This window comes from Bos mutus, chromosome 9, assembly GCF_027580195.1.
Source record: "Bos mutus isolate GX-2022 chromosome 9, NWIPB_WYAK_1.1, whole genome shotgun sequence".
Lineage (NCBI taxonomy): Eukaryota > Metazoa > Chordata > Mammalia > Artiodactyla > Bovidae > Bos > Bos mutus.
In genome coordinates, this window is record NC_091625.1 from 81,285,288 (window position 1) to 81,310,253 (window position 24,966).

The 24,966-nt window shown below is 41.0% G+C and overlaps 1 protein-coding gene across 1 annotated transcript in view; it reads left to right on the plus strand.

Annotated features, from left to right (window-relative positions):
• The window catches only part of ZC2HC1B (zinc finger C2HC-type containing 1B), a 43,785-nt gene that overhangs the window by 4,552 nt on the left and 14,267 nt on the right, over positions 1 to 24,966 (plus strand). Inside the window, exons 4-6 of the mRNA XM_070376458.1 lie at positions 267 to 405; positions 16,084 to 16,223; positions 21,371 to 21,476. Of these exons, the coding sequence (XP_070232559.1) occupies positions 267 to 405; positions 16,084 to 16,223; positions 21,371 to 21,476 (385 nt within the window). The remainder of the gene's footprint in view (positions 1 to 266; positions 406 to 16,083; positions 16,224 to 21,370; positions 21,477 to 24,966) is intronic.

Here is a 24,966-nt window from a genome sequence, read left to right on the forward strand (position 1 = left end):
GTCACTTTTAAGGTTACATTTAAGTCTTCCTTTAAAGTTTTGTAATTTCTTTGTTTTTTGTGATTGTTATTTTGTATTTTCCCTCACTACTGTGACTTGAAAATTTTTATTACTGTGTTTTCCAAACCTCTTTTAGTGCTTTTGGAAAGCAAATTCTCTTTTTTCTCCAAATTTCACAGTTCTGTTTCTTGTAAATTCAAATCCCAGCTTTAAAAAAAAGATAATAACAGTGAGATATATAGCCTAGATTTAATTTTTTTTTATAGCCACAACCCGTGAGAAAATCTAACTGGAGACAACATCATGAAGACTTCGTTAATGCGATTCAGTCAGCAAAGCAGTGTACACTAGCCATTAAAGAAGGCCGGCCTCTCCCACCTCCACTGCCTCCGACCGTCAACCCAGGTGTGTGGACACTTTGGTTTGCTTTTGACATTTTACTCTTAACCAGTTGAGGCTATGCTTGATTTTTCGGCCTAGTCATTATGTCTTGCTTCCTCCTATATACTCTAAAATTTTAAACATTAGCAATTAAATTATATAAAAGTAATTTTACCATAAAAATTATCTCATCTTATTTTTTCAGTTCTGTATAAAGATTTTCTGTTTGCTCCTAACTTTAACATGAAATCACCACTGTACCCAACATCTTGGCTCTACAGAACTACGGGTTCGTGTCCAGGTTGATGATAACGGAGCTAGGCAGAGCAGTTTAAGCAGTTCTGTAATAACTCCATAGTATCAAATACCCACAGCTCTTTTATTTTTTTGAGATCAAATTCTATAATATGAAAATCACCATTTTAAATTGTACAGTTTAGTGGCCCACAGCATTTTTACACTAAGCTTTTTATTTTGAACATTTTCAAATTACAGAAAAGTGGATGGAATAGTACAATGATGACTCATATACCTTCCACTTAAATTTGACAGTTTTGACATTGTCATATTTTCTGTCTCTTTCTCTCTTTTTCTGTGAGGGGGCAGAAAGATTTAAAAGTAAGCTTCAAACATCATAACACTTTATAACTATTTCAGCATGCATTTCCTAAGTACATTTCCTATGTAACTACAGTACTATTATCGCACTAAGTATTAATGTATCATATTTTCCAAGTTATGTTAAGAATGTCCTTTAAAGCTCTCTCCTCACCACTCAGCCACAATCCAGGATTCAGTCAAGATTTGTGCATCGTCTTTTATTGTCTCTTTAGTCTCTTTTACTCCTGCACAACACCCCTGCCAGCCCAGTTATTCTATAGAACGTTTCATGTACTGGATTTGTCTGCTTCTGGGCTTCTCTGGTAAAGAATCCTCCTGCAATGCAGGAGACCTGGGTTTGATCCCTGGGTTGGGAAGATTGCCTGGAGAAGGGAGCAGCTACCCATTCCAGTATTCTGGCCTGAAGAATTCCATGGACTGTAGAGTCCATGGGCTCGCAAAGTGTTGGACATGACTGAGCGACTTTCACTTAAGCCATATTAACGTGTAACTTGTTCTCCACCTCCTGTCTTTGTAAATTGGAGATTAGGACTACAGGCACGATTCAGTTCAGTTCAGTTCAGTTGCTCAATCGTGTCTGACTCTTTGCAACTCCATGAATTGCAGCACTCCTGGCCTCCCTGTCTATCACCAACTCCCAGAGTTCACTCAAACTCATGTCTATCGAGTCTGTGATACCAACCAGCCATCTCATCCTCTGTTGTCCCCTTCTCCTCCTGCCCCGAATCCCTCCCAGCATCAGAGTCTTTTCCAATGAGTCAACTCTTTGCATGAGGTGGCCAAAGTATTGGAGTTTCAGCTTCAGCATCAGTCCTTCCAAAGAACACCCAGGACTGATCTCCTTTAGAATGGACTAGTTGGATCTCCTTGCAGTCCAAGGGACTCTCAAGAGTCTTCTCCAACACCACAGTTCAAAAGCAACAATTCTTCAATGCTCAGCCTTCTTCACAGTCCAACTCTCACATCCATACATGACCACTGGAAAAACCATAGCCTTGACTAGATGGACCTTTGTTGGCAAAGTAACGTCTCTGCTTTTGAATATGCTATCTAGGTTGGTCATAACTTTCCTTCCAAGGAGTAAGTGTCTTTTAATTTCATGGCTGCAATCTCCATCTGCAGTGATTTTGGAGCCCCAAAAAATAAAGTCTGACACTGTTTCCACTGTTTCCCCATCTATTTCCCATGAAGTGATGGGACCAGATGCCATGATCTTATGCCATCATCAGTTTTCTGAATGTTGAGCTTTAAGCCACCTTTTTCACTCTCCTCTTTCACTTTCATCAAGAGGGTCTTCAGTTCCTCTTCACTTTCTGCCATAAGGGTGTTGTCATCTGCATATCTGAGGTTATTGATATTTCTCCCGGCAATCTTGATTCCAGCTTGTGCTTCTTCCAGCCCAGCGTTTCTCATGACGTACTCTGCATAGAAGTTAAATAAGCAGGGTGACAATATACACCCTTGACATACTCCTTTTCCTAATTGGAACCAGTTTGTTGTTCCATGTCCAGTTCTAACTGTTGCTTCCTGACCTGCATATAGGTTTCTCAAGAGGCAGGTCAGGTGGTCTGGTATTCCCATGTCTCTCAGAATTTTCCGCTACACATGGACATCACCAGATGGTCAACACCAAAGTCAGATTGATTATATTCTTTGCAGCCAAAGATGGAGAGGCATGATTAGATTGATGTTAATATGAATCCCTTATCAGATATAGAATTTTTGGATATTTTCTCTCATTCTGTGGACTGTCTTTTCACTGTGTTGATGGTATCCTTTGATGCACAAAAGTAATTTGATGAAGTCCAGTTTACCTATTTTTTCATTTTTTGCCTAGCTTTTCATGTCGAATCAAAAAAAGTATTGAAGTCTTCCCCCTGTGTTTTTTATTCTAACAGTTTTTATAGTTTTAGCTCTTATATTTAGGTCTTTCATCCAGGTAATTTTTGAGTGTGGTGTAAAGTAAAATCATTTGAAGTTGGATATCTAGTTTTATATGTGAATAAGTAACTTTCTCATCACTATTTGTTGAAAAGACTTTGCTTTCCCCATTGAATGGTTCTGGTGCTCTTATCAGAAGTCAGTTGACCATATATATGAGAGTTTATTTCTGGGCTCTATGTTCTATTCCATTTTTCTATATGTCTGTCCTTACACCAGCACCACACTGCTTTGATTACTATAGCTTTGTAGTAAGTTTTGAAATCAGGAAGTGGAGAGTCTTTTACGATTATTTTGGCTATCTGGAAACCTTTGAGATTCCATATGAATTTTTCAGATGGGGTTTTTTGCTGTTTCGAAAAATGCCATTGAAGTTTTGAATCTGTACATAACTTTGAGTGATGTTGTCATCTTAACCAGCAGCCTCCAACCTTTTTGGCAGAGGGACTGATTCTGCGGAAGAAAACTTTTCCATGAACTGGGGGTGGGGGTCGTTTCAGGATGATTCAAACACGTTACATTTATTGTGCACTTTATCTCTGATCTCACGCTACTGCAGGTCTCACAGGAGGTCCACAGCTCAGAGGTTAGGGACTCATGATTGTGCACTTTATCTCTGATCTCACGCTACTGCAGGTCTCACAGGAGGTCCACAGCTCAGAGGTTAGGGACTCATGATTGTGCACTTTATCTCTGATCTCATGCTACTGCAGGTCTCACAGGAGGTACTAGGCCACAGCTCAGAGGTTAGGGACTCACAATCTTACCAACTGTTGTTGTTCAGTCACTAAATCATGTCCAACTCTTTGCAACCCCATGAACTGTAGTACCCCAGGCTCCTCTATCCTCTACTATCTCCCAGAGTTTGCTCAAATTCATGTCCATTGAATCAGTGATGCCATCTAACTGTCTCATCCTCTGCTGCCCCTTCTCTTTTTGCCTTCAGCATTTCCCAGCATCAGGCTTCCCTGGTGGCTCAGATGGTAAAGAATCCGCCTGCAATGTGGGAGACCTGGGTTCAATCCCTGGGTTGGGGAGATCCCCTGGAGAATGAAAAGGCAACCAACTCCAATATTCTTGCCTGGAGAATTCCATGGACAGAGGAGCCTGGTGGGCTACAGTCCATAGGGTCACGAAGAGTTTGACACAACTGGGTGACTTTCACTTTCCCAGCATCAGGGTCTTTTCCAGTCAGTTGGCTCTTTGCAAAACTATTGGAGCTTCAGCTTCAGCATCAGTCCTTCCAGTGAATATTCAGAGTTGATTTCCTTTAGGATTGACTGGTTTGATCTCCATGCTGTCAAGGGGACTCCTCGAGAGTCTTCTCCAGCGCCACAATTTGATATCTCTTCAGCACTCAGCCTTCTTTGGGTCCAACTCTCACATCCATACATGACTACTGGAAAAAACATAGTTTTGACAGTATGGACTTTTGTCAGCAAAGTGATGCCTCTGTTTTTTAATACACTGTCTAGGTTTGTCATAGTTTACCTTCCAAGGAACTTGTGTCTTTTAATTTCCTGGCTACAGTCACTGTCCACAGTGATTTTGGAGACAAGAAGAATAAAATCTGTCACTGCTTCTACTTTTTCCCTTTCTCTTTGCCATGAAGTGATGGGACCAGATGTCATGATCTTAGTTTTTTTAAATCTTGAGTTGGAAGTCAGATTTTTCACTGTACTTTTTCATTCTCATCAAGAGGCTCTTTAGTTCCTCTTGGGTTTCTGCCATTAGAGTGGTATCATCTACATATATGGTGGTGGCTTAGTCACTAAGTCGTGTCTAACTCTTGTTACACCATGGACTGTAACCTGCCAGCTTCCTCTGTCCATGGGATTCTCCAGGCAAAAATACTGGAGTGGGTTGCCATTTCCTTCTCCAGGGGATCTTCCCAACCCAGGAATCAAACCCGGATCTCCTGCATTGCAAGCAGATTCTTTACCAACTGAGCCATGAGGGAAGCCCTGGTATATGATATTTGTCCTGGTAGTCTTGATACCAGCTTCTGATTTATCCAGCCTGGCATTTTGCATGCTGTACTCAGCATATAAGTTAAATAAGCAGGGAGACAGTATACAGCCTGTTCATATTCCTTTATCGATTTTCCAATCCATTTGTTTATGTCTTCTTTAATTTCTTTCAGCAATGTTTTGTAGTTTTTACTGTTTAAGTCTTTTGCTTCTTTTGGTTAAATTTATTTCTAAGTATTCTTTTGGTATTATTGTAAGTGGAATTGTTGACTTTCTCTTCAGATTGTTAGTGTATAGAAATACAACCAGTTTTTGTGTGTTTTTGACCTGCAGCTTTGCTGAATTTTGATTATTAGCTCTAACAAGTGGTTTTTGGTGTGGAATCTTTAGGGTTTTCTACGTATTAGTTTATGTCATTTGTGAAAGGAGATGTTTACATATTCCTCTTCAATTTGTATGTCTTTTCTGTGTTAAATCTTCTGGCTAGAACTTCCAATACCATGTTAAATAGCATTGGTAAAAGCAAATATCCTTGTATTATTTTCCATTGAGTATAATGTTAACTGAGGGTTATAACTGACTACTTAAAGCATGAGTAAGAGCGTATTATGGGAATTATAACATTTGGAAGTGAAATGTATGGCAATAACAGGATATGGTTGAGTGGGAAAATGAATATATATTGTTGAAAGGTTCTTACGGTATACATGAGTAGGTATAGTACTATCTGAAGGTAGAGTATTATATCATAAAGATGCCTATTAATAAGCCCTAGAGTAAGCATTCAAACATATTGACATATAGCTGATAAGATATTATGTAGACTGGAGATAAAATGGGAAAAAATTCAATTTAAAGAAGACAGGAAAAGACGAAAAAAGGAATAAAGACCAGGTGGGATAAATATAAATAGCAAAATTATAGATTTAAACCTAACCATATAGATCAGTTCAGTTCAGTTGCTCAGTCGTGTCTGACTCTTTGCAACCCCATGAATAGCAGCACACCAGGCCTCCCTGTCCATCACCAACTCCCAGAGTACACTCAAACTCATGTCCATCGAGTCAGTGATGCCATCTAGCCATCTCATCCTCTGTTGTCCCCTTCTCCTCCTGCCCCGAATCCCTCCCAGCATCAAGGTCTTTTCCAAGGAATCAACTCTTCACATGAGGTGGCCAAAGTATTGGAGTTTCAGCTTCAGCATCAGTCCTTCCAATGAACACCCAGGACTGATCTCCTTCAGAATGGACTGGTTGGATCTCTTTGCAGTCCAAGGGACTCTCAAGAGTCTTCTCCAACACCACAGTTCAAAAGCATCAATTCTTCGGTGCTCAGCTTTCTTCACAGTCCAACTGTCACATGCATACATGACCACTGGAAAAACCACATCCTTGAATAGACAGACCTTTGTTGGCAAAGTAAGGTCTCTGCTTTTTAATATGCTGTCTAGGTTGGTCATAACTTTCCTTCCAAGGAGTAAGCATCTTTTAATTCATGGCTGCAATCTCCATCTGCAGTGATTTTGGAGCCCCAAAAAATAAAGTCTGACACTGTTTCCTCTGTTTCCCCATCTATTTCCCATGAAGTGATGGGACCAGATGCCATGATTGTAGTTTTCTGAATGTTGAGCTTTAAGCCACCTTTTTCACTCTCCTCTTTCACTTTCATCAAGAGGCTTTTTAGTTCCTCTTCACTGTCTGCCATAAAGGTGGTGTCATCTCCATATCTGAGGTTATTGATGATAGTTGCCTATAAATAACCTGAACACTTAAGATAAAATGCAGAGATTGTCAAACTAAATACTGAAGCAGAATCCAATTATATGCTTTCCACAAGAAACACTTTAAAGACACAAATAAGCAAGCCAGGAGATAACGAGATAGGGAGGTGAGCCAGATGGGTCTAGAGAGGCCACACCTTCCCTGAGGGACAGCTGCTCCTGTACGTGTATCATTTTGATCTAATTGACATCTGTAGCTATCATGTGATACACAGTGACAGCAGAATATAATTGTTATCAGGTACACATGGAACATTCAACCAAAATAGACCATGTGCCAGGACCACAAAGTAGATCTCAATAAATCTGAAAGGATTGAAGTCATACAGACTATGTTATTTGAGTACAGTAGAATTAAATTAGAAATTAATGATGAAAATATATCAAGAAAACTCTTGAATATTTGGAAATTAATAAATAATTTCTAAATACCCTATGGATCTAAGAAGAAATTACAAGAAAAATTAGAAAATATTTTGAACTGAATGGTAATGAAAACATACCAAAATTTGTGGGATTCAGCTAAAGCAGTGCTTAAAGAAAAGTTTATAGCTTTAAATGTTTGCGTTAGGAAAGGGGGAAGAGGTTTAAGTCAATTGCCTTAAACTTCCTCTTTAAAAAGTTAGAAAAAGAAGAACAAATTACACGTAAATTAAGTATAAGGAAGAAAATAGTAAATGTAATTCATCATATTAACAAAATATTTTTTTCAAGTATATGGTCATCTCAGTAGATACAGGAAAAGCCTGTACAAAATATAATACCTATACATGTTTAAAAAAGAAAAAAGCTCTTAGAAAGGTAGAAATAGAAGGGAACTTCCTTAATAAAGGACATCTCTGAAAAATCTATAGCAAACCTCAACTTAAAGGTGAAAAGCTAGACACTTTCCCAATGAGTTCAGGACAGAAGCAAGTATGTCCTTTCTGACCACTTCTGTTCAGCACTATCCTAGACATAGTACCCAATGTAATAAGAAAAAAAGTACATATTTTATACACACACACATAAATTTAAAGGTTGGAGAGGAAGAAGTAAAACTCTCCTTATTTACAGACAGCGTGATCATTAGGAGTAAATGTAGAAAATCTTACAAAACTACAAAAAATGCTACTGAAATTACAAGTTAATTTAACAGGCTTTCAGGATATAAAGTCAGTATACACAGGTGAGTTGTATTTCTATATACTAGGCATTGGAGAAGGAAATGGCAACCCACTCCAGTGTTCTTGCCCTGAGAATCCCAGGGACGGGGGAGCCTGGTGAGCTGCTGTCTATGGGGTCACACAGAGTCAGACATGACTGAAGCAACTTAGCAGCAACAGCAGCAGCAGCAGCAGGCATGGGTGGGTTAGTTGCTCAGTCGTGTCCAACTCTTTGCGACCCCGTGGACCACAGCCCACCAGGCTCCTCCATCCATGGAATTCTCCAGGCAAGAACACTGGAGTGGGTTGCCATTTCCTTCTCCAGATACTAGGCATAAACAGTTGAAAAAAATGAAATGAAAAATGACATTACAATCATGTAAAAAACATGAAATACTCATGTATATATTTAACAAAATATGTGTAAGACTTGTAAAATGAAAACCGGAGGACCAAAATTAATGGAGATATTTACCATTTTCGTGGTTTGGAAGACTCATGTATTGTGTTACAAAGTCAGTTATCCCCAGATTGATCTGTGAACAAAATGTAATTCCAAGGAAGATCCCTGTGAGTTTTCTTGCCAATGGGAATTGACCAGCTGATATTAAAATTACACAGAAATTCAAAGCCAGGATAGTTTTGAAAAAAGAATAAAATCGAGGACTAACCTATCTGATGTCAAGATTTAAAATAATATTACAGTAATCATGACAATTTGGTATTAGAATATCAACTGAACAGAAAAGAGAATCTAAATATAGACCTCCCCCCAATCAATTTGTTAATTGACTTTTAACAAAAGTAGTTCAGAGTGTGAAAAGAGAGTCTTATTAACAATTGATGCTGAGACAACTGGATATCAAAATGGCAAAAATGAATTTTGATCCTTATATGTACACAAAAATTCAAAATGAATCATTGACCTAACATAAGTGCTGTAACTGTAAGATTTCTAGAAAAAACAAACATCTTTGATCTAAGAATCAACGAAGATTTTTTAAGCTGGATACAAGATACAGTAACAATTTTTTTTAAAGGAAATTGATAAACTGGGCCTTGCCAACATTAAAAACTTTAGTTGTGAGAGATACCATTAGGAGAATGCAAAGGTGAGGTATAGGGCAAGAGAAAATATTTATAACACATGTATCTGAGGGAGGTCAAATATCAAGAATATTTAAAGAAATTTTATGACTTAGTAATACAACAACCCAATAAGGAAAAGGCAAGAGATGTATTTGAACAGAATGTCACAAAATAATGGTCAATAAGCACATGAAAAGATACTCAACATCATTTTTAACAGGGACATGTAAATTAAAACCACAGTGAGATACCAGTACACACCCACTTGAATGGCTAAAATTGAAGACTGACAATACAAGAGATGGCTAAGATATAGAACAGCTGGAACTCTCATATGCTGCTCCTGGAAGTCTAAAATAGTACAGTCACTTTGCACTGGTATTTTCTTAAGTTAAACATACAGTTACCTATACAGCAATTCCTATTCCTGACTATGCAAAAAATGGAAAACATGTCCTTGAAACAGACTTACACATTAATGGTCATAGCAGCTTCCTTTAAACAGCATAAACTAGGAGCAACTGAAAATGACCATCAGCAAGTAGATGGAGAAGCAAATTGTGGGATATCTACAAAATGGAATAGAACTGAACAGTAAGAAGAAAGTGTAACTATACATGTAGCACCGTGGATGCTGTCTTATAGTAAGATATACAAGGGCTAACACTCATCTTTAGTGACAGGAAAACAGGAGTCTGGGTTTGGTAGAATATTGACTGAAACAGGGGCATGAGGGGACTTTGGAGGTAATAAACTTGTTCCATATTTTGATTGTGTTGGTTACACAATTGAATGTATTTGTCAGAACTCAAATGGGTGCTTTTTATTGTATGTAAATTATTCCTCAACGTTCATTTTTAAAAGTAAAGAAAAAAGAAAATTCTCTTGGCAGTCCACTGGTTAGAACTCCACAATTTTGCTACTAGGGGTTCAGTCCCTGATTGGAGTACTAAGATTGTGCAAGCCACACAGCACAGCAAAAAATAATTAATTAAGAAGTAAAACAAAGTCACAGTGTAATACTATAAAAACCATCCAAAAAATCATCAGAACCTCAATACCAGAAAATACTCTTAATAACTGCTACACTTTTGCTAGGTGCTAAAGAAAATATGACTCGGAATAGTCTGTTGTCTTAAGATGTTCCATAGAAAGATCTATGGTTGTAATTTTGATAAGACTTTGGCAACAAGCTTTGTATAATAAAAGCATCTTTTATGAGAACTGCTTCCTTTTATAGCAGAAGCTGCAGGGTTGATGGCTACTTCTAGTTCTGTAGTTGAATAGTGAAAGCATGTCAGATGTCCCACTGTGTGAATTTCTCTAATTTCCACGTTGGATTTAAGATGTGGGGATTATTGTTTCTTTAAAATAAACAATTCCCTTTGTAAGGCCTCATCAAGTGTACAGTTTATTTTCCTGCCCTTTAAATTTTTATGCTAAAATATCGTTTTATAATTAAATTCTTCCCCATGCCCTTATTATAATTTTATGCACCAAGCAAAATGATTACCTCCAATAGCACATTTTCATTATGATCCAATTATTTTGATTGCACAGGGATTTTATATTAGCCCATATATCCTCCAGCTTAAATACTTAGAAAATTTATACAGACATAACTAGAGTTATTAATCATATGGTCTAGTATATATGAGTTTGGAAGTAATTTCCTTTTTTTTTCCCCAGCATGATTCCCTATTTCGTGGCCCAATTTTTTGACATGCGTATATTGTAATTCTTATGACTTAAGTGAGTTTGCAGTCATTCAACTTTCCAAGATTATGTGACAGCTTATGGGGCAGTGATATAGAATATTTACAATTGGGATTTTCAGTGAGTCCTGGGATATTTGCTCACCGTTTCACAGGGCTACATGTTGATACATGGGTATTCAACAAAATGCTTGCATTTTCAAAGATGCTTAATTTTCCACTTTAATCTTTCATGAGATCTGAAGTAAGACTTTAAAAATCATTATCTGTTGAAATAGCACATCATGATTTTTTGACATTATTGGCAGAGGAAGAGGAGACTGGATTGAGATGAGGGTAGAATGTGTAGCTCAGTCATGCTGTGTTCAAATTATTGTTGCAGGAAAAAAACCTCTTCCATTCTCAGTATGTTTGACCTTCTCTTCCTCTGCTCTTTTTGTTTTTTTTAATTTTTAAAAATTTATTTGGCTGTGCTGGGTTGCTGGGTCTTAGTTGCGGCATGTGGGATGTAGTTCTCTGACCAGGGCTTGAGCCCGGGAGCACTGCATTGGGAGCACGGACTCTTGGCCACTGGACCACCAGAGAAGTCCCTTCCTCTTCCCTCTTAAGCCTGGGCTTCAGGTTCCTCCTGTGGTCTCCTGGAGGACCTAGAGCTTCCTCCTTTCAGAGCATATTCCACAGAGTGGTAATTGTCTTCCTAGTCCTCTAGCCATCTCTGAGATTTTTGTCAGCAGGAAAATACACTTCAGCTTGGTTGTCTCCACAGAGGAATATAGTGAGTGCCAAATCCCTAGAAAGGTGCAATGAATGAATGAACAAGTCAGATTAAGGAAGCAACATGGTCACTGCCATAATCATTGCCTTTGACCAAACTGTCTCGCTTATGGTAGCAGTATCTCTGATATAAAGCGTATAAATTGTAACTATGCAGTTGGTAAAACTAAAGAAATAACCACTGAACCATGAACTCAATCCTAGATGGTTTTCTACACTATCGTAAATGAGTTCTGCATGCTAATGGCACTTTCTATTTTACTTTTCATAAGCAGTTTCTCCCTTGTTTGATAGTTGGAACACAAGCCGGCTGGGCCTGTTTCCTTCTAGTGACAGCAGGTTCCACTCGCCCACTGTGCCACGCCCCACTGTGGATTATCATAGGTAACTTTCACAACACCTCAATGGAATAGGTGATGTGTAGGTGCTGGGGAAATTGAAGCTGAAGGAGGTTAAGTAACGTGCCCAAGTGCACACACGAAACAGGTGAAGAGCTGGGGCTCAAAACCAGTCAGGCAGGCTGTAGAGCCTTCACCATTTCCCAATGCTGTCTTCTTTTATTTTGCTCAAGGAATTTGTCACCATGGGAAAATTTTTGTTTCTGTGTTAGAATGCTTAGCCCATGATTACAGAGACATTGTATCCTCAAGTTACTTGGAGTGTAATAGGTGTTCAGTAAGTATGGAATTGATGATGAAAGGTCCATATAGTCAAAGCTATGGTTTTGCTAGTAGTCATGTATGGATGAGAGTGGACCATAAAGAAGGCTGAGTGCCAAAGAATTGATGCCTTCGAACCGTGGTACTGGAGAAGACTTTTGAAAGTGAAAGCTCTGTAGCTCAGATGATAAAGAATCTGCCTGCCATGCAGGAGACCCGGGTTCAATCCCTGGGCCAGGATGATCCCTTGGAGAAGGGAATGGTGGCAAGCTATACAGTCTGTGGGGTCGAAAGAGTCAGACGTGACTGAGTGACTAACACTACTACTAGTGGAAAGCAAGCAGTTCAAACCAGTCAATTCCAAAGAAATCAACCCTGAATATTCACTGGAAGGACTCATGCTGAAGCTGAAGTTCCAATACTTTGTCCACCTGATGTGAACGGCCAACTCATTGGGAAAAGACCCTGATGCTGGGAAAGACGGAAGGCAAAAGGAGAACAGGGCCGCAGAGGGTGAGATGGTTGGATGGCATCACCAACTCAATGGACATGAGTTTTAGCAAACTCAAGGAGATGGTGATGGACAGGGAAGCCTGGCGTGCTGCTGTCCATGGGGTCATAGAGGTGAACATGACAGAGTGACTGAACAACAATAAGGGAACATTTCATGCAAAGATAGGCCCAATAAAGGACAGAAACAGTAAGGATCTAATGGAAGCAGAAGAGGTTAAGAAGAGGTGGTAAGAATACACAGAAGAACTGTACAAAAAAGGTTTTAATGATCTGGATAACCACAATGATGTGGTCACTCACCTAGAGCCAGACATCCTGGAGTGTGAAGTCAAGTGAGATTTAGGAAGCATTGCTATAAACAAAGCTAGTGGAGGTGATGAAATTCCAGCTGAGCTATTTCAAATCCTAAAAGATAATGCTGTTAAAGTGCTGCCCTCAGTGTACCAGCAAATTTGGAAAACTCAACAGTAGCCACAGGATGGGAAAAGGTCAGTTTTCATTCCAAAGAAGGGAAATGCCAAGGAATGTTCAAACTACCGTACAATTGTGCTCATTTCACATGCTAGCAAGGTAATGCTCAAAATCCTTCAAGCTAGGCTTCAAAAGTATGTGAACCAAGAAATTCCAGATGTACAAACTGAATTTAGGAAAGGCAGAGGAACCAGAGATCAAATTGCCAACATCCATTGGATCATAGAAAAAGCAAGGGAATTGCAGAAAAACATCTGCTTCATTGACTATGCTAAAGCCTTTGACTGTGTGAATCACACAAACTGTGGAAAATTCTCCAAGAGATGGAAATACCAGACCACCTTATCTGCCTCCTGAGAAACCTGTATGCAGGTTAATAAGAAACATTTAGAACCAGACATAGAACAACAGACTGGTTCCAAATTGAGAAAGGAGTACATCAAGGCTGTATATTGTCACACTGCTTATTTAACTTCTGTGCAGAGTACGAAATACCAGCCTGGATAAATCATAAGCTGGAATCAAGATTATTGGAAGAAATATCAACAACCTCAGATAATGCAGATGATACCACTCTAATGGCAGAAAGTAAAGAAGAACCAAAGATTCTCTCAATAAGGGTGAATGAGGAGCATGAAAAAGCTGACTTAACCCTTACATGACATATATTGAGGAATAAAGCCACTTCCCACCCCCCCAAAAAAAAGGTGGCTTAAAACTCAACATTCAAAAAACTAAGATCATGACATCCAGTCCCATCACTTCATGGCAAATAGATGGAGAAAAAATGGAAACAGTGACAGATCTTATTTTCTTGGGCTCCAAAATCATTGCAGATGATGACTGCAGCCATGAAATTAAAAGACACTTACTCCTTGGAAGAAAAGCTATGAAAAAGCTAGATACTGTATTAAAAAGCAGAGACATCACTTTGCCAACAAAGGTCTGTATAGTCAAAGCTATGGTTTTTCCAGTATATCATATACAGATATGAGAGTTAGACCATAAAGAAGGCAAGTGCCGAAGAACTGATGCATTTGAATTGTGTGCTAGAGAAGACTCTTAAAGTCCCTTGGATAGCAAGGAGATCAAACCAGTCAATCCTAAAGGAAATCAATCCTGAATATTCACTGGAAGGACTGATGCTGAAGCTAAATCTCCAATAGTTTGGTCACCTAATGCAGAGCCAGCTCACTGGAAAAGACCCTAATGCTGGGAAAGATTGAGGGCAGGAGGAGAAGGGAGCAACAGAGAATGAGATGGTTGAATGGCATCACTGATTCAGTGGATATAAATTTGAGCAAACTCAAGGAGACAGTGAAGGACAAGGAAGCCTGGCATGCTGCAGTCCATGGGGTCACAAAAAGTTGAACATGATTTAGCAACTGAACAACAGCTGCCAAAGTGTGAAGTAAAAGTTAAGTGTTAACCATTTCTTTTATTTCAATTTCTTATATATTCAAATTATTTCATTTTATGAGTATTCATTTTAGGAAATGATCTACTGAAACAGAAAACTCCCCAAACTGCTTAAAAAGATGCCTTCAAAAAAATCTTTAGCTTTGAACATATCACTACTTTAAATATCTATTTGTAGGGGTTTTGACTATACACTAAACCAAACTTCTATGCAGAGCTTAAGATGGTACTATCTCATATCCTTCTTGGAGAAGGCAATGGCACCCCACTCCAGCACTCTTGCCTGGAAAATCCCATGGACGAAGGAGCCTGGTAGGCTGCAGTCCATGGGGTCGCTAAGAGTTGGACACGACTGAGCGACTTCACTCACTTAACTTTTCTCATATCCTTCTAGGGAAGAGAGATAGTTATTATCCTACCTCTTGAATATCCACTTTGTCATCCCTTCAAAGTGCCTAAAAGAAAACAACACAACCCCCACCACCCCTCTTGCTGTGGAGGAAGAGACTCCAACCTGGCTTCAGAACGTGTGATCATCTCCCCGATCTGAGAAGACTGGGGATCTTTCGCACTTCTCCTTTCTCCCACTTTCTGTGTGTGCGCATGCTCAGTCGTTCAGTTGTGTCCAACTCTGCAACCCCATGGACTGTAGCCCGCCAGGCCCCTCTGTCCATGCGATTATCCTGGCAAGAATACTGGAGTGGGTTGTCATTTCCTTCTCCAGGTTTTCAGGAATCGAACCCGTGTCTCCTACATTGCGCGCAGATTCTTTGCTACTGAGCCACCGGGGAAGCCCCTCCCACTATCTAGTAATTGCAGATTGGACTGACTGAGACGACCGGGTACAGCCCAGAGCCTCAGAGGATTCCACGCCCTAGCAGCTGCCAGAGAAGTTCTGACACTGGAAGCTGGAGTCCTAGCATCCCTTATCTCCTGTTTGTCTTTTAAAACCCTCACTGCTCCCTTTTCTTTACCCCCTTTCTGAGCATATTAATGTCTCTTCACTTAGGAATTCAGTAGGAAAATCTAGTTACTGCTGAAGGAGTGTGATGTTGGTTTCAAATTCCACCCCTCTCCCCCAGTCGCTTGGGCTTTCCTGCTAGCTCAGTTGGTAAAGAATCCACCTGCAATGCGGGAGACCTGGGTTCGATCCCTGGGTTGGGAAGATCACCTGGAGAAGGGATAAGCTACCCACTCCAATATTCTGGCCTGGAGAATTCCATGGACTGTATAGTCCATGGAGTCGCAAAGAGTTGGACACAGCTGAGTGACTCTCACTTTGTCAGTCATCACTGCCAAATTTCATCAGTACCACATATATAATTAATCTATTTTCTAAAAAAGCATAGCATGTAAACATTTTAAGGGAACACTTGTAACTGAAATAAGTACATAGGTAGAAAAATTTTCCTCCCCCTTGTCGTTTATCCGAGCCCTTTCATGTCTCCCCCTCTGGAACAGGCTGTCTCAAACCAGAGTTTTGTACCTCACTCTTTCACTTTGGAGCAGAGTTCATACTCTGTTTATTTCATTTCATATAGTCCTTCCCTTCCAGAGTTGTTTTTGAAATGTTAATTGCCTTTTCATTGTTATCTTTACTTTCAGATTATATTCAGTGTCCATATTGTAAGAGGAGATTTAATGAAACTGCAGCCAGTCGACATATTAATTTCTGCAAGGATCAAGAGTCTTGCCGAGTCTTTGATCCAGCCCAGACAGCAGCCAGATTGGCATCCAGAGCACAGGTAAGTCTCTCACCCCAGGTGTTGGCTCCTGTGCCCTTGTCTGCCCAGGGAAAGCAGGTAGAATTTGCAAGGGAACCTAAATCACCTGTCCTGAGAACTCTAAGGATCAGGACAGCCAATCTTCATGGGACTTGGCTACTTTTGAGCAACACTTTCCAGCTAAACAGCACCATTGGATGTTGTAGAAAAAGTTCTCTACAGGGTCTGAAGGTTCTTAGGTTGAAGACTTAGCTATCTAAGTATTGTTTCTATACTGTTATGGTAAGACTCTAACCAATGGTGATTATCATCAGCTTTAACCACCCTCAGTAGTATTTAGAACCTGAAGTGAAACTGGCATAAGTGGAGGAAACCGTCACAAGGAGCCTGTTCTACGGTTTGTGTTTGCTCCATGGAGAAGGGTCTGCAGCTTCAAAGCCACAGAATCATCAATGTAAAGTAAATAAATAAAACAGCTATTATAAATTGGAAAAGACCCTGATGCTGGGAAAGATTGAATGCAAGAAGACAATAGGAAACAGCAAACAGCTGGAAACAACTGGAAACAGCAAACAGCTCCATACACATCAAAGGTACTGGAGACATAGCTTACAGTATACTATGAAAACCATTAGTTTCATAAACATGTCTTAAATACCAAGAAAAGATTGTTATATTGTTCAGGCACTAAATCATGTGTGACTCTTTGCAACTTCCATGGACTATAGCAGTCCAGGCTTCCTTGCCTTTCACTGTCTCCCAGAGTTTGCTCAAATTCATGTCCATTGAGTCAGGGATGCCGCCCAACCATCTCATCCTCTGCCTTCCCCTTTCCTCCCACCTTCAATCTTTCCCAGCATCAGGGTCTTTTCCAACGAGTCAGCTCTTCACATCAGGTGGCCAAAGTATTGGAGCTTCAGCATCAGTCCTTCCAATGAATACTCAGGGTTGATTTCCTTTAGGGTTGATTGGTTTGATCTCCTTGCTGTCCAAGGGACTCTCAAGAATCTTCTGCAGCACCACAATTTGAAAGCATCAATTCCTCAGCACTCAGCCTTCTTTATGGTCCAACTCTCACATCTGTATATGACTACTGGAAAAGCCATAGCTTTGACTATACAGACCTTTGTTGGCAAAGTGATATCTCTGATTTTTAATATACTGTCTAGGTGTGTCATAGCTTTTCTTCCAAGGAGCAAGTGTCTTTTAATTTCCAAAGAATAACAAGGAGAAATAAGAAAGGCTTCTTAAATGGCTGCTATCAAAAAGTCTACAAACAATAAATGCTGAAGAGGGTGTGGAGAAAAGGGAACCCTCTTACACTGTTGGTGGGAATGCAAACTAGTACAGCCACTATGGAGAACAGTGTGGAGATTCCTTAAAAAACTGGAAATAGAGCTGCCATACGACCCAACAATCCCACTGCTGGGCATACACACCGAGGAAACCAGAACTGAAAGAGACACATGTACCCCAATGTTCATCGCAGCACTGTTTACAATAGCCAGGACATAGAAGCAACCTAGATGTTCATCAGCAAACGAGTAGATAAGAAAACTGTGGTACATATACACAATGGAATATTACTCAGCCATTAAAAAGAATACATTTGAATCAGTTCTAGTGAGGTGGATGAAACTGGAGCGTATTATACAGAGTGAAGTAAGTCAGAGAGAAAAACACCAATACAGTATATTAACACATATATATGGAATTTAGAAAGATGGTAATGATGACCCTATATGTGAGACAGTTAAAGAGACACAGATGTAAAAAACAGACTTTTGGACTCTGTGGAAGAAGGTAAGGATGGGATGATTTGAGAGAATAGCATTGAAACATGTATATTACCATATGTGAAATAGATCGCCAGTCCAGGTTCGATGCATGAGACAGGGTGCTCAGGGCTGGTGCACTGGGATGACCCTGAGGGATGGGATGGGGAGGGAGGTGGGAGGAGGGTTCAGGATGGGGAAACATGTACACCCATGGCTGATTCATGTCAATGTATGGCAAAAACCACTACAATATTGTAAAGTAATTAGCCTCCAATTAAAATAAATTAATTTAAAAAATAGAAAGCCTTCTTAAGTGAATAGTGCAATGAAACAGAGGAAAACAATAGAATGGGAAAGAGTAGAGATCTCTTCAAGACAATTAGAGATACCAAAGAAAAGATTAAGTGGGTCTGAATACTTAACAGTAGAGGATTGTTTAGAAAGATTTCCATGATATCCAACATGTCATAGGAATGGGACCCTCTCTAACAATAGCACACCCTACAGACTATGGATTCTGACCTCCACATATACTAGACAGTTACTGAATATCTACGCTGTACCTGCTGCTGCATCAGGTACTGGCTGATCAAGGGTTTGTGATTCAGAGGAGGGGGCACCCTTGAAAGCAGTGCAGTAGGAAGATGTCGGAGAAGGCAATGGCACCCTACTCCAGTACTCTTGCCTGGAAAATCCCATGGATGGAAGAGCCTGGTAGGCTGTAGTCGGCATATTCAGGAGTATGGTGGAGGCAAAGGCCACTTGGGATTCATGGAAAGCTTCAAGGAGGAGCAAATACTTTCCCCAAAATATCAAATGAGTTTGCTGGTCTACATTTGAAGTTGAAAAGGACATTATGCACTAAATGTCCAGCCCGTGACCTGAGGAGCCCACCATGTAGAGCTGAAGGACAGAGAGCCTGTGGGTGAGTGACAGGGGGTGGCACAGGCCAGGTGAGCATCAGAGTCAGGAGGGCTTTAACCCAAGTGGGCTCAGAGAGGAGGAAAAGGGATTAAGTGGATAGATGCCTTAAATCTGAGGCCAACCAACATGAGGGCCTGGAAGCAGGAATTGAAAGTCACCAGGAACCCCAGAAAGTCCTATCCATCTTTTCTTCTTGTCTCTTCTTCCTACTCCACTGCTGCTTCATTGTCTCTCTGCAGAACTTGGCCTTTCTGTCCAATTGTCCATCACTAGCCTCACACATCATTCTATATGCAATGTAGACTGGTTGCATAATGCAGACTTTAGTAACATGGAATTGATATCTTAGAAAGATCACCCTGGCAGTTAGTGTTCAAGATTGACTGGTGAGAGACCAGTTAGAGCTACGCCAACTGAAAAAGAAAATGAGGGCCCAGAGTCAGAGGGATGTGTGTGGGGGGTTTTTGTGTGGAGGGTGTGGATTTAAGAGAGAATTGTTGGAACTGAGAAGCTGATTGGAATATAAGGTAAAAGAGTATCAGGGTTGGCAAAGAGGCTTTTAGCTCCAGAGCAGATAACACAACACATCTAGATGAAAGAACCCAGAAGGCAGCAGTGGGGAGGTAGTCATTTTGGTAAGGAGCCTATGATAACTACAGTTGTACAGATTCAGTCTTTACACGTGAAATAGCGTGGAAGCAGTGCAGTGTCAGAAGAACTTGGATTCTACAATCAGTAGTCAGGGTTTGACCTTCAGTTTTATAATATACTATCTGTAGGTTAGTTTGGACAAGTTCCTTGAATTCTTTGAGACTCACTTTAGCCTGTGTCTGGCTGAGCTGTTAGGGGGATCACAAGTAACAGCAGTACCACACAGACCCCCCTACCTTTACCCTCTCAACACTGTCCCCGACCCCCTTTCCCCTCTCTGACGGTCCTCTCGAGTGGGGCAGGCACCACAGTTTTGGGGGAAATATGACTGCTTTGGACTTATAAGAGTGAAAATGTTAGCCGCTCAGTTGTGTCCAACTCTGTGACCCCATGGACGGTAGCCCACCAGGCTCCTCTGTCCATGGGATTCTCCAGGCAAGAATACTGGGGTGAGTTGCCATTCCCTTCTCCAATCCAGGGATCTTCTCAATCCAGGGATCGAACCTGGGTCTCCTGCGCTGCAGGCAGATTCTTTACCATCTGGACCACCTGAATTCAGCTTAATTTTGGGGGGGAAATAAAAGTACAACTCTACCTAGACTTTCTAAAGCAGTAAAGGGTGCATTCTGTTTCTTCGAATGCTTCTAAGCAGTCCACGAAGTGAGTCGGTGTTCATGGGGCCAAGGGGAGCAGAGGGGGAAGCAGCGGACGGAAGTGCTTTTTATTCCTGAAGAAGGCCAGCTGGCTGTCCTGAGCGTAACCAGCAACTTGGCCTGGTTCCTCTCCTTGTCTTCCAGAACGAAGTGGTGATTGGGAACACAGAAGAAAAATTGCTTGCTTTCTGAATTGCTTGCTTTCTGAGTAAACTCGCTGTGGAGTGTATCTAAACAGCAGTGCTGTTTCCCCCATGCCAGCTTCGCCACTCTGCTGCCTGCCTCATCGTGGAGCTTATGGAGAGGGAGAATAAAAAGGGAGGTGTTGTCTCAGTTTGGAAGGGCTGTTAACAGCACAGCTGAAATGTGTTTCTATTTTAAACATAATCAGCTTTAAAAAATGTGTTATACCCTTAACCAGAAGAGACCCGGATGGGTTCTCTGAAAATAGCTTTCTTTGTTTGCCTGGGGATGAGCTGCATGCCATCGCCTCGCAGCAGGCCCTGCCCAAGTGAGGATTCTCACTTGGAGGAACAGGTTATCTTTGTACGGGAGTTGCCATGGAAATGTGGAGGGATCTGTGGCAAGGTAAAAGGGAGGGCACAAAGGAACTCCCAAGGAACCTTTCGGTCCTTCTTCCATGTTAATATGGCTCTTCTGCTACCGCCACTCAGTAGGGTGGGCAGTGGCGTGGGGATGTTGGAGTTCCATGTTTAAAACATTTGGTGCCTGCCAGTGCCTGTTTTTCTTCTCTGTGCATGTATTTAAAAACAAAATCATCTTCGAGTATAATGAAAAGCCCAAATGTTCTATAACTATCCTTATTGACATTAAGTGATTTCTTATGTCTCCACATAACTGATCGAACAGGATTAACACATCACCACTCCCCCAAAGGGCTTGATTGTGGAACAAAAGCCCCAAAACCCAGACATGGTTTTGAGCCCCAGCAGGAAGGACAGGAGCCAGGTTACTGAGGTGCAGGGTGTGTGGGTCCCCCTCCCCTGGGCGTCACAGGTCCTGGACATGACCACCCTGCTGCTGGTGCACGGGAGGCCACATTACCTCCTGTATGCTTCCCGAGCTGACAGAGCTCTTCCCTTCTCCTCCCCAATCCCCCACCTCCCCGCTGGTCTCCCTCTCCCTCTGTCTCCTTCTCCAGGGTAGAGCTCAAATGAGTCCAAAAAAGGAACTGACTGTAACCAGTGCTGTGGGAGCTCTGCTACAGAACAGGGCCCTGGAGGCCAGTGCAGCGCCAACCAGGCCAGGTGAGTTGGAATGAGCATCTCAACTATCGAATGACGGGGTCAGAGGAGACCACTGTTGGCTTCGGGATTTGCTGGCGGTCAGCAAAAACTATGACATCCAAAGTTGCTTTGGGATATAAAGATATGTGAGTTTGTTTGAGATTTAGAGCTTATTTGGCAGGAAAGGATATTTCCTAATTTACCAAGATTGTACAACTCTTGACAGTATACAAAATCAGATCTGATGACAATAGCTGGGGCTAGAACCGTTGTTCCCAGATCTGGTAAAATTAAGAAGAGATTAAGGATGGGAGATGGCAGTGTGTCAGGTTTTGTGTTGAAAATAAGGGAAGAAAATGAAATTGTGGTCTCAGAGGGATATCTGTATTTCCATGTTCATTACAGCATGTTTCAAATAGCCAAGATACAAAAACACCCTTCATGTTCATTGATGGATGCATGGATAAAGATGGGGTATATATGCACAATGGAATATTATTCAGCAATAAAAAGAGAAGGCAATCCTTCCATTTTCAACTTCATGATAAACCTTGAGGTGAAATAAGTCAGAAGGAGGACAAATAGTGTATGATCTCAGTTATGTGCGTGCTCAGTCATGTCCGATTCTTTGCCATCCCATGGACTGTAGCCCACTATGTCCTCTGTGGAATTTTTCAGGCAAGAATACTGGAGTGGGTTGCCATTCCCTTCCCCAGGGGATCTTCCCAACCCAGGGATCAAACCTGAATCTCTTGCATCTCCTATATTGGCAGGTGGACTCTTCACCAGTGCTCCACCTGGGAAGCCATGTGTGGAACCTTAAAATGTTACACTCAAGTATAGAACAGCCCTTTGGACTCTGTGGGGAGGGGGGTGGCTTGGGAGAATGGCATTGAAACATGTATAATATCATATAAGAAATGAATTGCCAGTCCAGGTTCGATACAGGATGCTCAGGGCTGGTGCACTGGGATGACCCAGAGGGATGGTACGGGGAGGGAGGTGGGAAGGGGTGCAGGATGGGGAACACATGTACACCTGTGGCGGATTCATGTTGATGTATGGCAAAACCAATATAATATTGTAAAGTAATTAGCCTCCAATTAAAATTAAAAAAAAAAAAAAAAGAGTAGAATGGTGGTTGCCAGGGGTGGAGGATAGGGTGGGAGAAATGGGGAGATGTTGGTCAAAGGGTGAACTTCCAGTAATGAGATGAATGAGTTCGGGGAATCTAATGTTCAGCAGGGTGACTATAGTTAACAGTACTGTATTATCTACTTAAAAGTTGCTGAGAGGATAAATCTTAAATATTCTCACCACACACACACACACACACACACACACACACACACACAATACTAACTATGTGAGGTGACGAGTGTGTTAACCAAGCTTACGGTGGTAATCATTTTGCAATACATACATGTGATAAATCATCACATTGTACACCCTAAACTTGCACATTATATTCAGTTAGATCACAGTAAGGCTGGAAAGAAAAGGAAATGGGGAAGAATTTCCTTCCTAGAATGAAATAGTGTCTTCGAAGTAGGAAAAAGGAATGCCCACCATTTTAGTATTTACTATATGCTTGACCATTTCTCTTCATCTTCACAATAATCCTCCACATGTTTTAACCTGTGGAATGGGAACTGAGGCTCAGAGAGGGTGAGTTGTTTAAGACACACCACTGGTAGACGGCAGAGCTGGATTAGATATCTCCTGTGTTTACCTTCTTCACTGAGCTGCGTTGCTAGTAATGGACATTCTTCTTTATGGTCAGCATCACTATGAAGGCAATGAATGAAATCATGACCATATTGGCACCTCTGGTCAGGAGTCTTATTCTGAAGGTATTATCAGAACCAGAATAAGAAGTGCCAGTCTCATAGTCCATAAGGTAACAGCATCAGAAATCTTTATCATTAGTTTTTAAATTCCTCCTGAGTTGCTTATCATGGGAGAAAAACTGAGTTGATATTTTAAAAATTCATAGCCATCTAAGCTCAAACCACGAGTTGTTTTTTTTCTTCATTATCTGTAGAGACTTATCCATGAGGTAGGTTTTAGCTTTTACTAAGGAAAAAAATAATTCAAATCATTTATGTATTCTTTTGGTAAAACTTCCACTAACAAGCTTTTTTTTCTGAAGTAAAATGACTAGTGTCCTTGAGAAAAGACAATTTCTTTATATTATAGTTTCTTCTTATTTTTTCAAAGAATATATTATAATGCTTCCCTTTCAGTGAAAAACATCCTTTTGAGTTTGTTTGTCAAGAGGGCGTATTTCTTAATTCATTGGGATTAGACAACTCTGACAGTGTGCCAAGTCAAATGCAAGTACAGCCTCAGAGTGTCGGACCTTCACTCCCCGGTTTAGTAAACCAGGAAAGAGACTGGGAATGAGGGAAGACAGGCCTAGTATTGAAAAGAGGAAAAGAGTTTCCTTCCTTGAACTCAATAGTTAGAGCAGAAGCAAGGTAAAGTGGAAAGGTCCTGAATCAGGGCAGCAGCCCTGTGTCCCAGTATGTGGCGATGAGCAGGACAATACACAGACACTGTTCTGATACACTAGGAAATAGATGAGCAGGCCAGCAGACCTAAGCAGAATATATCATACTTGTTAACTCGTCAACAGTGGTTTGTAGATCACTGTGATGTTGTTAAGTAAAAGGAGAATCCAACATAGCCCACACTAGGTTCTGGGCCACCAGCTGACTGCACCGTCCACTGTCTCCTCTCCATCCGGCTCGAGCAGCCTCTCTTGCTCCTGCTCACTCCTGGCTCAGGGCCTTTGCACTGGCCGCCCCCTCTGCCAAAAACCAAAACATCCCTCAGTGATCTACCCTGCTGTCTCCCTCCCTCCCTCCAGCTCTTAGCAGAGTGTCTTCCCAGTGGGCCCCGCACCAACCCAACCTCTGTGTTTCAAAGTAATCAAACCCACTATAATTCTTTTTGTAGTTTCCCAGCAGTTACCATCATCTAATATATTCAGTACATCTTTATTTTCTTTCTGTCCCATCCACTATGCCAGAAAAGGGGATGTAAGCTTCAAGAAGGCAGGAATCTGTACTTGGTTTATTTTGTATTGTACTGCTCAGGTTCGATCCCAGGATTGGGAAGATTCCCTGGAGAAGGGCATGGTAACCCACTCCAGTATTCTTGCCAGGAGAATCTCATGGACAGAGGAGCCTGGCGGGCTATAATCCATGGGGTCGCAAAGAGTTAGACACGGCTAAAGTGACTTAGCCCACACACACCTCTACTTGTTAGAATTGTTCGTGGCATTTATGAAATGCTCGGTAAATACTTCTTGAATGAAATATATTGGACAAAGTTGATATCTTGAGTCTATAATTTCTCACTTAAATTACTGAAATATGAATAGTCATGTTAATTAGCTTTAAGAGATAGCTTTTGCTTTTATTTCTGGTTCAAGATGCTTTTTCAATTTTAGATTCTGTTCTTACCTGTGGCCTCACCTGTTAACATTTAAAAATAAAATCACCAA